The sequence below is a fragment of the Eubalaena glacialis genome, chromosome 7 (genome assembly GCF_028564815.1).
Source record: "Eubalaena glacialis isolate mEubGla1 chromosome 7, mEubGla1.1.hap2.+ XY, whole genome shotgun sequence".
Lineage (NCBI taxonomy): Eukaryota > Metazoa > Chordata > Mammalia > Artiodactyla > Balaenidae > Eubalaena > Eubalaena glacialis.
The window spans coordinates 96,322,899-96,339,269 of NC_083722.1; the positions used below are offsets into that span (position 1 = coordinate 96,322,899).

Here is a 16,371-nt window from a genome sequence, read left to right on the forward strand (position 1 = left end):
GTGTATCTGTGTGTGTATGTATGCATAGGTGTGTGTGAGTGTGTATGCTTGTGTGTTTACCGATTTAATGATACTCATTATAAGGATGATCATCCAAATCAGCATCTCTGACCCTTCTTAATTTGAACACACACCTCAAACTGCATGCTGGATACTTCCTCTGCTTCTCACTCTTACCTAAAATCTAGCATGCAGAACGCCAGTCGCCCAATCTCTACTTCCAGTGTACAAGCAAATTCCTTCCTTTGCTGATTTCCTTTTTGGTCTCTGTTATTCATAGCTATGATTGGCAGCAGAGTCAGAATTCAACACTAACAGAATCAACATCTTCTAGTGAAGATGAGGCTTGAAAACCTACATCATCTTTGCCTCCTTCCCCACCCTTCTCTCCCCTCAAGTTCAACTACCTAGTTGAGGTAGTTTTCTTTCTGTAACTTCCCTCTTCATGTACAAAAGCAAGCAAGGCCACTGGACAATGCAAATTATGTCTGTGTCTCCTTAGAGCCAGCAACATAAGGTGCTTCACTGCTCTCAAGGTCCTGAAGACATTCTTGTTTCTCCTCTGGATTCCTAACTTACAGCTTAGTATTTCAGAGAGCTTTCCTTTATTCCACTCTGAAATGGCAGCTTCTTCTTCTTCTTTTTTTTTTTTATAAAAGGAGTCATCTTATTTAAGTCAACACATATTTTTGGAGCATATAATACATGCCCAACTTGATAATAGAGGAGCCTACCTCCAGCTAAGGAGACGAGAGAGAGCCTATGTCTCAGAAAGAAAGAGAAAGGGCAAGTTCCTGTGTTGGACACTGCAACCCAAGAGGTTCATGCTGAGTTTATTCTTACAAAATATCAGTGGCAGAGACCAGGAGCGTAACTAACCAACAAGATCAAAAAAAGAGGTGATGTTTTGGTGGTAAATGACAAAAAGGCCACTTTCCCCAAGTGAATGATAGGATTCCCCAAAGAGCACATAAAATGAGGTTAAAATTAACCATGTCCTTTCAGGACATAAGCCTGAATATGAAGGGGGCAAGAAGAGGACAGGGTTAGTGAGGAGTCTGGCGCCCAGTTAAAATCCTGACTGTGATTTTTCAGACCCGACTATGGGAGATTCCAAAGGCTCTAATTGGCAGGCAGAGCCACTGCCGTGCAGTCTCTGAAAGGGGATGCAGTCAAGGACTCAGGTCCCCGGCCGGTCGTGCTCTTCACACGTTTACCTTTCCAGCCCCAGAGCCCTCATTCCTCAGTCTCTTTACCTAAAGTCTCCGGCGGACATGTCCTTCAGGTATCTCAGCCGAGGCCCCCTTTTAGGGAGGGGTCAGATCCCTGTGCCTCCGCACCAAGCACTTTTCTACTCCTAGATTGTCCCTTTCCCACTCCCCTCAACTTCAGGGTCCATAAAACTGCCAGAGCCTTTGGGTCCAGGCTCCTTTAAAAGGGGAGGACCCATCCCTCCTCGGGGCGGACACCTCCACCCAACCCTACACGGATGTGCAGCAACATGGGAAGAAATGGGACAGGGGAGTGGGCTACTTCTCTGGGTTTAGATTCCTACTGCTACCATCACAGAAAGTGATTAAAGGCTTAACGTTTTCATTTGTGTCTTGTTGCTTTAATAGGGAGCAAGGCCCTGCCAGCTCCTTAGTAGAAATAATAAGAAAGGCCCCTTCTATGGGGCAGATAATCACAAGGAAGCACAGGGTCAAAAGGCTGCTCCCCCTCCAGGCGCATGGGGCCAAGGCTGGGAGCCAGGAGCTCAGGCCATATTTCACCCCTGTCCAAGCTACACAACCACAGGGGTGGGCCAGGCCCTAGAGTGATGGCACTAGCAAAACACATGGAAGGAGGAAGGGGTGATTTTCTACAGATAGTAAGGCTCCGGGCAGACAACAGACAGAGCCAATGCCCTAGGCTGAATGCAGCAATGGCTACAGTCAGGACTGGAATCGAGACTTTAGTTACAAGCAAAGATGGAATCTGTGCGCAAGTGGAGAAGCCTCTGTTCCCCTCCAGAAGGCATTGTGTGGACAGAAGCATGGAGAGAGAAATTCACCTCACCGTAAAGCAGTGGAGGTGAACATAGTTATAATTGAAAAGAAAATCACGTAAAGGAACAAAGGCTCTTTAAATAAATACTCAAGAGTTCTCACACCCATTGTGTAATTGGAACTGCGATTAATACCTTGAGATGAGAATATTTATCCAGTACTTTGTCAATGTTTGTTTTTTGTGAACCATTAAAGGTTTGGATCTCTAGCCCTGAACTTTCTATCTCTACTGTTAAACTGTAATTTCTATGCACAAACTAAAGAGCGGATGAAATATAATTAGAATATATCTTTCAAGAAGAGAAATGAATATGTAATAGGAATATGTCAAAGCAACGTTTGAGCTTGAGCAAGGATCACCACCAAATACTCTGAACGTTTCTCTGCTGCACGTGGTGATGTTTGACTCGGGGACCCCTTACTGGATAGGGAGATGACTGAACTCTCAATGAATTCAAAAGTGACCTGAAAAACTATATTTTTTTCTTTGAAAAGGATTTGGAATCTAATCTTTACCCTCTAAGTATAATTTTTCAAGTAAGCACTTTTTGAGGGCAATATAATGCCCCTGAGGTTTTTCTGTTTTTTGTTTTTTGTTTTTTTTCTTTAATAGATACGTCCTTCCCAGGTAGAATAATCATCTGATTTCTAAAGTGCCTTTAAATACAGCAGTACCATTTTAGCTACTTTAAAAAATTCAATATGAATGTAATCCCAGATCCCATTAATTATTACACCTTTAAAAATCCATTTTCACCATTCTAAATTTAACACTTTTACAGTCAATACAGTAGACCACAGACACTCACAGGTTTAAATTTTATGATTTTGACAACTGGCAGTGACTATGAATGTCTATGACATACAGTAATCTGTAATTTTCTGGAGACCTGCATTTGAATTGCCTGCCGGGAGATAGATGCTCAAGAATAAGTCTCTTAGCTAGTGACTGAGCGCTCTCATTGTCCAGAAGCTGGGCATCTCACAAACACCTGTCTGCACTGACATAGGTCCTCAACCAAGCTGCTTAAAATGGCCAGAGACGACCGTATTCTGACAGCGCGTACCGTGTTAACGACCTAACACAGTGATTCTCAAACCCGGAGGGTGTTTTAACTCGTCCAGAGGACACTCTGTTAAAACACAAATTGCTGGGCGCCGCCCAAGTTTGTCAGAGTTGGAAAAGGAAAATTTGCATTTCTAACACATTCCAAGAGTTCCAAGGTGATGCTTTGAGAACCCTTGAGCTAAAGGATATTATCCATTTATCATTAGGAAAAAGAATTTTTTTTAGCTAAAATTTCCCAAACATATATCAGTAGTTTTACCAATACAACTTTTTATATCAAATAATGACTAGGGATAGCCTGGGTCAGAAGTGATATTTTGCTGGTAACACTATCTATACTCGTTGTCAAAATACAAAAACACTTTTGTACAGGTAGTCACTTCATTGAAACAAGTAAATCCTCCCCTTCGCTACCCACACTATTCCTTTCAACCCACCCATGAACTTAGCAATCAGATGTTAATAACTGGCCTAGTAGGGGACCTCCCAAACCTTTCCAATTGATCATCGCCTTTGGTTGCAGAAAGCAAAACACATTAGGAACCAGAACTTCTCCTTTGTCCAGTCAGACCCCACCTTATCAGGAGAGAGGAGGGGAAATGGGAGACATACTAAGGATTCTTTATGATTAAAGAAAAGAGTTGACAAGTTTGTTTATGCTCATTCCAGTAATGGTGGCTTTTTACCATGGAAAAATTATTCCAAGTTTCTGTGAATTCTTGAGGCTCTCAAATCATCCAGACTTGTCCAACTGTGTCAAAGATCAGAAAGGAATCTAAGAGGGAAACTCCACCATTAATAGGAGTGCACCTAATTCCAGAGCATTCTCTGTACCTTTAGAGAGCTGGAGTGTTGACAGCCGGATGATGATTCTTAGATTTGGGACACAGCCGTCTCAACGATTCAACGAGACGAAAATGTCAACAATAATTTGAAAGTTGTCTCATACAAAACCATATGACATAATAATGAATGCATAAGGATTTATCATCACCATATGTTTTTATATAATCATTGGGTTTCAAGATGTTCTAAAGCAGCACTAATACAGATATCCAGGGAAAATCTTTGACAGATTTTCCTCCTGTCTCTGTTGGCTAAATTCTTCATGTGTAAATTACTCCTGTTTAAATTTAATCGCTTTTCTCCATTTGGTCCTTTGAGAAACAAATCGTGTCCCTTATAAAAACCTCCCTAAATTTGAAGCGAATGGTCTAAAAATCTCTATCATCTTCCCTTTTCTTTCTCTCTCCTTTACGCAAATCATTAAGCACCTGTACCAGGTACTAGGCTGGGTACCAGGGCTACAGATGAACAAAATGTAAACTCCTGTCCTCATGACACATATAATATGAGGGAAATTATAGGCTTCCAGGAGAGGAGATATGAGTGGGTCAGATTTGAACTGGGGAATAATATGGCAAGAAGAAGAGAATGAGAAGTCCTTAACTTGGGAAACTACTTTGTGTAGCAGAGAAAGAAGGTGCTACGTGGCCAGGGTGGGCGAGGTGGGGGAAGGACAAAGAGGTTACAGTATTCGTGACCTTGTTGAAGATTTAAGAACAGAAAAGATCTGAAGACTTACAAATCAGATGTGTCATGAGCAGATTCCATTTTTAAAAAGATCTCTTGGGCCACAGTGTGGAGACCAGATTGGAGAAGAAAAACAGGGGGAAACAACCAACCCTTGTAGTTATTAATATTTCATGCCAGACATGAAGGTGGCTTGACATAACATAATGGTAGTGAACATGGAAAAACACAGACAGATTTGATATACATTCAGAAAGTAAAATAATCAAGATCATATGGTGGTGAAGTGAATACGTGGGATGGAAGTAGAGGGTATTATAAGGATATGAGTGGTGGTGGCGCTTCCTCCACGTTCAGAGACTGGGGAGATCAAGAGTTCACCTTCAGTTTTTCTCGATGCCTATCGGCATGCACAAGGAGAGAACACAGGTATGTGGATCTCACTATTGAAGTCTGGCGCTCAGAAAAATTAAACTTAATCACGTTGGTCATTAACATCTGTAGAAGCAGTATAGCATAGGGGAGAGTTTAGGCTTTGGATTCAGAGGCCTGGGAGGCAGAACCAAAGAGATCATGAATCCCCAGAGAAGGACTCTGAGCTAGCCTAGGAACTGCTTTCTTTATTTTTTTAATGGTTTTCCGGTTTCAATCTATGAGTGTCCACAGAATAGTAAACTTGACCGTCTGGTTGACTTGGTCTACATCTTGAAACCAAAAGAAATAAACATAATGGATTTCCATTTGGCTCTGTTCAGATGACTAACTGACTGGAGGCTGGGTAAGGAGGCTGAGCTCAAAGGGATCAATAATCAAAACAAACAGTAGCTCTGTCTTGCTCTGGGGACTTCTTTATATATTTTGCTTTTTCACTCTAATTGCTTGGCACCCTAGTTAACGATTTCTATGGGATTAAACCCTATGATAAATAGTATTGATTCTAGCTCTGTAACAATTCCTGCACCAATGTGCTCAGATGTCATCAGCAGAGCCAGTGAGTTCTATCTATGAAATCTACCTTTCATTTTAGCGTGAAGCAATAAGCAAAATTCTCAGAATATTACCTCAGCACCAAAAGGTATCCATGCTATACAAAGAAAATCATTACATCTTTTCAACTTGTATATACACCTTGCTTTTCCCTGTGCCAGCCTGGGAGATATTCTCTCCCTCCACTGAAGGACAGTACAGCTTCATACCAAAGTCACATTTGAAAAAGAGTATCTTCATATAAATTGCTAAATTGGCCATGATTAGTAAAAAATGTTTCTTTAACACAGAGGATCATTTTCCTTCTATTTTAACCCCTGATTGGACAAACTCACTCTGCCTTCTGTCTCTTCACTTATAAGACCTACACTTTATTGAGAAATTGCTTTATATTTTCTACGCATTATGGTAAATTCTTTACAGTGCATTAAAACGTAACCACTTTAAGAGGCAAGATATATCTATATTTATATATCTACATCTATGTTTATGTCCAGGCTATATTTATCTACCTATGTCTATAAATATATATATATTACTTCTATATTATAAACATATAAATATACTTTGTGTGTTTGTTTGTTAATTACAGTCAAACAAGTTGAAGGTTAGTTTATGCTCAAGTCAAAAGCCCAAGGGTCATCCAGCTGGTAAGTAGCATTTCTAAGACTTGAATCTTAGGGTATGTGATCTCCAACTTGAGCTCTTGACAACAAAAAGTGATATTTTCTGAATTACTCTTATCTGTGTAAGATTTCACAATATTCATGGCATCATATGCCTCAATGAAATTAAAGATTTGAATTAAATACCAATATCTGAAAGACCACCTTCAAAAAAGCTTTCATGCATGATCTTCGGCGTTTTGAGACATATGTAGCTGAGTCTCCAAAGACAGAATCATTTTCTCAGACTAAATGCAACTACCGAGAATTATAGCCACTTGTCTACTTGCAGTGAAATGTCTTTAAAAATGATCAGTTCTCCCAAATATTCCGTTCATTTTTCAACTGTAAATTATGTAGAAAAGGTATCACCTATGAAGTTCTAATAAATCCTATAGACTGTTTCTTATGATATCATATTTATATGAGAATGTGCAAAATCTCCATCTTCTTCTTTTGAGCCAAAATAAAATATAGCAAAGCTGCTGAAAACTTACATTAAAGCACTGGAATTATGTTTCCAAAAAAAGTCAGGAAATATTCAAATAGAGTTTTTTGGGGTTTTTTTGTATGTGAGTGAACGTGATTAAGAGCCTAACTTATATTTGTGAGCCAATGGGGATGCCAAACCAATGGTATAAAAGGTTTCAAGTAGGTGTCTACTTATTTTAAGGTGAAAACCATACCACTCACTGTATGCATATTGTTTTAATGCACCTGTCTTCCTTAATGAGTTCTGAGTAATAAAAAGAGAATGATTCTAGGTATTTCATGTGGAATTATATAATGTAATGAACAGGGTTTGCAAATGGTTTCTCTTCTACCCAGGAGATGAAGTGTGTAATTCACCAAAATCCTGGATATTGACAGTTCCTATATCTGGACTGAACAGCCTTAGCTACAAATGAAAATTTCATAGAAATATAGGCGAGTTTAAAACGTTGTTCTCAGAAGAAGTTGGGAGAGGGAGAAGACAATATTTTTACTTATATTTGCTTCTTACCTTAGGAGGACATGCTAAGAATGGTTTGACTTTTTCTGTATTATGTAAAACACCAGAAGTATGCCTAAAGGGCATTGTTCATTTTACCTGACACACAGTGATTTCAGCTTCTTCTTGGGAGTCACCCTCCTTCACTCAATCATGATCTTTATGTCCCAAAACAAGCATATTGAAATGTCTTAAAAGTCCTTCCTTATAGCACCCAGGAGAATACTGTCCAGTTAAGTTCTAAAGAGCTTCATCTTCAAAAGCTTATTCTAGGGACATGGTGAGCAAGGTGTTTATTATTCACATAATCTTTAGATCTTAGGGTGTTTGACAAAGTGAAAAGTGTTATGAGATAAACCATTTCTCAGATAAATCAACTAGCAAATCTCAAATATCAGTTCCTGTTAAGTCAACCCTGTAATTCTATCCTGCAGTTCTTTCTAATAAGAAATTGTATACATCATGGAAATGTAAATTAATTTTCAAAAATCTGGGATTCTTTGAGAGTGGTATATACATGTATTTGTGGAAATGAACTCTGTGTATTATCTTGTATTCACTTTTGTCAATTTTGTCTTATACTAACATCCTCAGAGACAAAGGAGACTTCAACACTTGGACAATACTTGGGAGACCTAAGCAAGTAGAAGATGGTATATTCTAGAATTCAAGATACAAAGGTCTTTTTATTTAGTTCCCAAGAGAAGCTGATAAGCTTAACTTTCCTTATGACTAAATTTAGCATGGTATTCCCTCCTCAGACAATTCGGGCCTAAAGTCATTAGATGGAAGTGAGCAAGGTTAAGTGTCCAAGAGGGGTTCAGGGGACGGGAGGTACAAGGGTGACCAGAGATCAGATATCAGAGATAAGGTGGGGTCTTCATGAGCAAGTCTGGGATGGGCTGGAGGAAGAAGCCTGGCCTAGGATGTCGGAGTCCTAGCAGGGTAGGGAGGGCTATCTAGTGTGGGGAGTTACAGCCCAGGAGGGCTTCAGAGGGCATCCACGTGGAAGACGGTCTATCACAGGGGTATCTGAACCCGAGCAGAGTGAAGTTGTCATCTACATGGGAAAGCGGCTTGGCTGGGCCTATTCTGGGTGACGAAGGCATCTGTGCGGGGGGCGAATGCAGTGAGGTGGTGTTTGGGGGCACAGTCCTCAGTACAAGGCACAGGGACGTGGACAGGGAAAGGAGAGGTGGTGGCGTTTTAGCAGGTGATGGTGGCAATTCTACCTCGGTTACACACACAGAGAGTGAGCTAATACGTAAATACTTCAAAGGCCATGAAAGCGGGGTTCTCATTGTCAGAGAATGCAGAAACCAAAATGCCACAGACACTAAGCAGGTGCGACTGAATCCCTTTTATGAGAGGGTCATGAGGAAGCACTTGAAAAGCTCTAATATCTGATTACTCGAGTCAGTGAAACTATACTGCTAGCTGACAGGTGAGTCTCAGATGAGTCCTCAGATTTTCCTGAGACCTAGTGAGTAATTATGTAACAGAGACCTAAAGGCATGGATTAAAGGCCCAATTCACCCACCTGGAAACTGAGGAGCCTTAAACCTGATGAAGGTGGGAACAGGCGATCCTTTTCCTCTGTAGGGTACAGGAGAGTAAGTTACTCCGTCTCACGGGAGTGGCCCAGGAAAAGGAGGAACGGGTAATACAGCTAACAAGAACCAACGAATTAATATGCTGCACTGTGATACACGGTCTACACGTTTTGTCTCAATTCTCACGGCAACTCATTATGGGTATTGGGAATATGGATATTGTAAGACTATTTTGCAAGTGAACAGCGTAAAGGTTCAAATTTAAATACACTGCTAGTTGGGACCTTGAGCAAATGTATTACAGGGTAAAAGATCTTAGTCTGATTTTGAGCCCATATTTTTAGCCTTTTTACTTCTTCCCTAAAAAGAAAGAAAAGTAGTCTCCCAGGTATGGTAGCCTCTCTGATGTGGCACCATTCCCAACCTTCCATAAGTATGTTACAATAAATACTACCTTATCAGTATACACTAGCATTGCATATTCTAAGGAAAAAATAGTGAAGAAATGTTCATGGCTATAAGATAATCAAGTGTTTTCTAAGGTAATGATTTATGACTTTTATCCCAAGATGAAAATTGACACACTTTATAAGAAAGGTGAGTTTAATTGTTGTTTCTCTTACTTCTACCGGCTTTCACTCATGGTGCCTTATTTCCTTATGTGTTTATCGATTTTTAACTGCTTGCTGTTCATTTTGTTTGTAAACTTAAGTACGAAACTTCTTTGAGCCATGAGATGCAGGTGGGTACCTCCTGGGAGGATTTTGCCATCTGGTCCTGCCACAGGTCTTAAACGTACTACTACATGAGAAACACTTATATCTAAATTTCTGGCTTGAAGTGTTTTGGGACTGACCACATACTATGAATTTATGTCGCAGACTTGTTCAAATATCAGCTTCTAGTTATAGGCAATTTCCCTATTTTCATGTGAATTCACAGTTCCTTCTAATTCTTCTTTAGATGGAGAGTATAGCACTTTTGAGTTCCAGCTATAAGAAGAGAGGATCCCTGCTTTGGTTTTCTCATTTTGGCTCAGCCTTAGGATTTTTTTTTTTTTTTTCTTCTGTACTAGCACCTTCCCCAGTCCTGTGAAATACCAAGAAATGGTACTCGGTAAAACTGAGATTCGCATGTGCCCTCAAGGTGAAAGCTTCTCAGGCTCTTGCTTTCATTTAGCTATTGCTCTAAATTCTTTACTTTCTTGCTAGACTACATATGCATCTCTTTTCTTTTCCATTTTGTTTACTGTTTTCAGAAGAAAGATTGGTCCTAGATCCTCATCTGCTAATACATTACTAGAAATGGAACCATAGGGTAAATTTTTCATTATCCATTCAGTTATTTAAACTTTAGAGTTCAATGATATGCCTTGCTAAAATTCATCTGGGGAAAAACTATTATAGATGACATGGATTATCTCATAACTAAATTTAAAGAAGAAATTTAACATATCTTAATCTTCCCCTTGTTAATGGATTTTCTTTTTATTGAAGCTCAATAATCTTCTTTCTATATTTTAAGGGATAATGATTTATTGACAGGCTCACACAGAGACTTGCATTCTATGTTAGTTTCTGTACTAAAAAACTGTATCACTTGGTAAGTGGCAATCTCCCTGGACTACAGTTGCAAGAAGTTAGTAACCTCAAAAGGAAAGTTTTGTATTTCCTATAGTACTTAATCATGGATAAGAATAATACATGCACGTAAAGATTAAGTCACAAAGAGGCTGTTCTGGGACTAAAATCTCATTTGTAACCATAAGATCCTTAAGTGTGTTGATTTTAAATCAATGCATAATTTCATAGCAGACAACTCTCTACTTATAATACTGGCATCACCTGCTCTCACGAGACCTGATCTAAAGTTGGTAATGCTTATTACATTAAAACTTACCAATGCCACTTGGAAAAATTAAACTGTGTTAATTAAAATATGCAATATTTAATATGGTGTTTCAAATTATTACAGATACTTGACAGACATACAAGGGGTTCAACGACTTGTCTTTTGGAATTCAGTGAATGAAGCTGCTTCTGTTCGTCTTATGTATAATCTTGCACTTCACAAAGGAAACACATTGGAATGTAACAAAAGTAACCCCACAGTTTATTTTTACTTTTATTTTGTATGAAATATAGGTTTCTAACAATTATGTAGCCAAATCCTCTCATTTCAGTCCTGATAAATATAAGAAGCAAATTTTCTCTTGTTTAGTTAAGTCCTGATAGAAACTAGAAGGGGTGATGCTTAGTAAATGCACAAATGTTTGCTTGTAAACTTTATATAAAATTTGGTTCAGGGACTTCCCTGGTGGCGCAGTGGTTAAGAATCCGCCTGCCAAGGCAGGGGACATGGGTTTGAGTCCTGGTCCGGGAAGATCCCACATGCCACGGAGCAACTAAGCCCGTGCGCCACAACTACTGAGCCTGTGCTCTAGAGCCCGCGAGCCACAACTACTGAGCCCTCGTGCCACAACTACTGAAGCCCGCACACCTAGAGCCCGTGCTCCACAACAAGAGAAGCCACCGCAATGAGAAGCTCACACACCGCAACGAAGAGTAGCCCCTGCTCGCCATAACTAGAGAAAGCCCGAGTGCAGCAACAAAGACCCAACGCAGCCAAAAAAAAAAAAGTTGGTTCAGTCAAGATGCTCCATTGATTACTTAACATACAGGTTTTGTCGTAAAACCAACCATATAAAAAAAATGTTTTGAGAATAATAGTGTTGCCTGGCACAGTGTCTGGCACCTAAGAGCATTAGTATTTAGTAAAATATGTGTGGAGTAAATCAATCACTGAATGGATAAAATGTATAATAGATTTATATATTTAAAATAGTTCTATAAATATCTAATAGCACATTATCCTTAATCCTATTAACTTATCTAATAGCTGGTCTAGGTTAATAGCTTTTAGCTCTGTGGATGGACTAGAGAGGGTCCTTATGCTTTTGGAAATTATGTGCAAAATTATGATTTAAAGGACTAAATGGATTGTCCCCTCCTGGGGAAAGGATCACTGCTCTCAAAAGATCCTTAAAGTGTCTGAGATGAATAAAGGTTAAATATCAATATCTTAAACAAAGCTGGATCCATTATTTGGGATCAAGGTATTTCTCTAATCAATACAATGTTCTTTTACTAGAACACCAAGAAAAAAATACTCTGATGTAGCCAAGTCTCGGGATTTTAAAAGAACAAAAGCAGTATTAGGCTTAATCATTGTACTTCCTGACATAAAATCTCGCAAGAGTGTAAACTCCACAAGGGCAGGAATTTTTTCTTTTTTGCTTTGTTCACTGGATGTGTTTCCCAGCACCTAGAGTGGCACCTAGCTTATAAAAGGTGGTCAAATTCTGTTGAGAAAATGAGTTAAAATTCAAATAAACATTACTTTCTTTTTTTAAAAAGAGATAGACACTAGTTCTATTTCAACAATTAAGTGATCTATCATTGTAAATATTAATAAACTCAAAGTACAGGATGTATCCTCAAAAACACCAAGTTATATACATTTTAAATATTATATAAGATTTATTTTATGTGCTCAGATTTTGGAAAGCCCTTAGTTATTAACTTCATAAACACCTGAAGCTACTGTTTAAATGATGTGCCATAATTTTTGAAAACCTTCCTAGCGTACGGTAAAAATAAAAAAGGAAGAATTTGGCCAAGTGAATCCCTGTTTATCATACGTGTGATGTTATCTTCAGGTTTGAAATCAAAACTTAAATAACCTTCTGGTTTGCTTTATTGAATGGTTTCCCATGTGCCAGTCAAGCTAAAAAGCCATCAAAAAACCCAGTGTGCATTACGAGCACAATGTGTCAGCGAACCAGCTCGATATGACGGAGCTTACACTCAAGCAGGGGACAACTGAGGTCCAGGCCTTTGATTTGTGTTTCTTTCTGAAATGATTAAATCACAAATTACTAGATAATTAAACAAAAGAAAACCACACACACAAAAAAATCAAGAACAGTGATTAATACATTATTTATTATATCCACATTTACATGTTAGTGACAATTTAAACCTGGAAGAGCACTTAGGGATGATCTAATCCAACATTCATTTGGCAGATGGAACACCTAAGACCAAAGAGGTGAACTGGCTTGTCCAGGATTAAGAGAGATAAAGCAAGAAGGCAGAAGTTAGCATAGACACCCATGTTTCCTGACAGCCGTCTCAGAAGGTACTTCCACATAAAATGAGAACACACATGTCCCCCAATATAGTTACTGAATGAGTGTTAGTTGAATTCATTAATTAGCTACATTTTATTTCCCATATAAGCAGACATATTACTGTATGCTAAAAAACTCAGCATAGTTAAGAACTAAGATGCAGGTCTTGTGTATACTGATGGGTGAATATTTATTACCTGGTATGCTAATGCTACTGTCTCTAATCTAAGAGCTCCCTTAATAAAAATTAAACTGTAGGTAAATGGCTATCCTGGTAAAATGCTGATGGGAACATTTTGATACACCATTTTGGAGGGTCATTTGGCAATATCTATTAATATGAAATAGGCCTATCTTTTGACCTTGCCATCTCATTTCTAGAAGCCTACAGACATGCACATAAATTGGCCAGGATACTTATAAAAGTAACACTTGTAATAAGAAAGAAAAAAGGCAAATGGCTAGCTGTACTCAGTTTTTAGGATTACAGTGAAGTGACCATTTTAAAAGTTTCTGTGGAAATTTTAGTCCCAGCATCTAGAATGGGTGTGATATACAGTCGACCCTTGAACAACGTTAGGGTTGGGGCACCTACCCTCCGCACAGTCAAATATCCATGTATTGTCGGCCCTGCATGTCCTGGAGGTACTTCTGTATCCTCTGTGCCTCCGAGTTCACGGTCTACATCCACCGATTCAACCAACCATGGATTACGTAGCACTGTAGTATTTACTAATGAAAATTATCCACATATAAGTGGCTCCCCGCAGTTCAAACTCATTTGTTTGAGGGTCAACTGTATAGTAGGAGCACAATAAAATTTAATTCTTCAAAAGCACAGAACCTGACACCTCTTGTACAGAGAACTTCCATAAATGTTCTCCATCAATTCATTCTCCCCTAAATGTACTCACTCAACCTACTGGGAAGCACCACGGTGTAAGGGTTGAGGGCCAGCATCCGTGATTGGTGTCAAACACCTAGATACCTATCTAGGCTCTGAACACTTAAGCACTCAAAACCTGCTTCTTTTGTTTCTTTGTGTAAAGCAGGGATAACAGCGCTAACCTCATTAGGCTGTTCTAAGCAACTGCCCTAACATCAGAGGCATCATCATCTGTATATGCACACAGGCCTTATATACTGCATGCATCATTTTTGTTGTCTAAGAAGTGGTTAAAATACTGGCTCCATTTTATTGGATTGTAATGGAGCTCAAGGGAAATGTTGACTACGATATGCTTTACGTTTCACATAATTGCAAAGTAGTATTATTTAATAATTGTATTTTAACAGAAATCCTGAAAATTCTCAATTGAGGTGATGTCTAATATGATAATTACAGTGGATTGTGACGGGGCTGTGGAAGCAGTCTCTAGTAATAACAAATCTATTTAAAATAAAAATATGCTAATATATCATGTGCCTGCTATATAGAAATTCTGAAAGTGTAATATATAGTATATAGAGTAAAAAAGCCATAATTCCTTCCTTTCCTCCCCAAGTATAACCATTTATTAAGTTTGGTGTATTTTTGGAAGCATATATAACCACCGACTAATATATTTAAAAAAGGGACAATAGTCCACGTTTTGCTTTGCAAGTTGTACTTTCTATAGCTCCTAAATTATATGACAAACGCCTCGAATTTGACAATCTATATAATGTCAACTAATATGTATTCTTGTGATTGCGTAGCTTCCAAAAGAAACAGGCTTAATTTTATTTAGATCAGGAATCAGCAATCTTTTTTTCTGTAAAGGGCCAGATGATGTTTTCAACTTTGAGGGCCATGTGGTCTTTGCTGCAACTTCTCAACTCTGCCATTGTAGTATGAAAGCCTCCAAAGGCAATAAGTAAACACTCAGGAATGGATGTGTTCCAGTAAAACTTTATTTACAAAAACAAGCTGTGGGCCAGACTTCACTTAATGGTCCTGTTTGCTGAAGCTTGTTTTAGATCACTTTTTAGTATCCAATGCTAGTTCCTAGTCCCCTAAGCCAGACAGCATTTACGTGAATTCTATAACCTCGTGCAAACTCATACAAATTGGAGATCTCACACAGACTTTTAATTTTTAAAGGGACACAACTGTCAAATGATGAGTTAAGCACTGTTCTAGGGCAAATGAAAGGCATCTTGAATACAACTGGTCCCCATGGATAGAATCCCATCAGAGAGAGTGTTATTTTATAAAGAGAAAATGGCACATTAAGTTACTCTTCATTAAATGAAAAAACAAAAGCTACTCAGGAACTATTAAAAGCATGTGGAGATTGAGTGAAAAGAGAAATAGATGAGGTATGGCAGCAAAAAGAACAATGTCAGTGCATTTTATTGATCATTAACCTTTTGAAATAAGAGGCATTTGAAAACAACAGAGAAGTGTGTTATTGGTTTGGCATGAAACCTCTAATGATGCATGAGAATATATGCTCAAAAATGTCAAAGGTCACCAGAATCACATATTGGCAGATAAAATGTTTTTGATATTGTGTTATACAGAAGTAAAAGGGCAACAAGCTGACTTCTATTGTAATGCTGGCTGGGGAAATTTTGTGGTATTCAGCAAAGTTAAAACTGAATGTAGTACAATATAATCTTGGCCTCCTTTCTATACACCATCAGATAAAACTATTGCTAAAATATCAATGTCATGGATATATTTCTTATCAAGTATGCATTAAAGATGTCAAGGATTGACCAAATTTTTTACATTAATGGTGGTTCAACAATTTGCCAGTGTAGACTTTTTGTTAAAAATTGGAGAACCAACTCACCTATAGACAGAGACAGTCTTAGACATATAAAGCTCTTCCTCCCATTTTACTCATTCTGTGATTTCAAATGTCTAAAATATTTCTGTGAGTGGTATCTTAGCTATTGAAATATTAGGATAAATTTGATCAAACCTATTTTTTTCTAGGAAAAAAGGGTGTAAAAAAAACTTAGCAGGGATCTGAAAAATCTTTAAAGTTTTGTAGGACTGCATATTTTTTATACATCACCAAATAAACACTGGTATGCTAAAAAAAAAAAAAATCCTACCATACTCAGAGCACTGTGCATACAGGACCACATCTGAATTTTTTTAAGCTGCTTTATTTGGAAAATAATTCAACACTACCTTTCAAAATAAACTCGATTTACAAAGTTAAGCTTTGCAGGTATGTTAATTTGATAAAAATAAAAATAAACTTTAGACCAAAAATATTAACTTGGCATAAGGGTAGGATGGATTTCTTGATTTTTGTTGACAATGATCTACAATCTACCTAAAGAGAAGACAACATTTATAACATGTGGTATAAATGCGAAGATCTAGTACACATT

At 38.2% G+C, this 16,371-nt stretch overlaps 1 protein-coding gene across 1 annotated transcript in view; it reads left to right on the plus strand.

Moving 5' to 3' along the window:
• Positions 1-1,924: 1,924 nt before the first annotated feature.
• LOC133095771 (AN1-type zinc finger protein 6-like) overlaps positions 1,925-16,371 on the plus strand; it is a 28,207-nt gene continuing 13,760 nt past the window's right edge. The window contains 1 exon segment of the mRNA XM_061197486.1: positions 1,925-2,059. Coding sequence (XP_061053469.1) covers positions 1,925-2,059 — 135 coding nt within the window.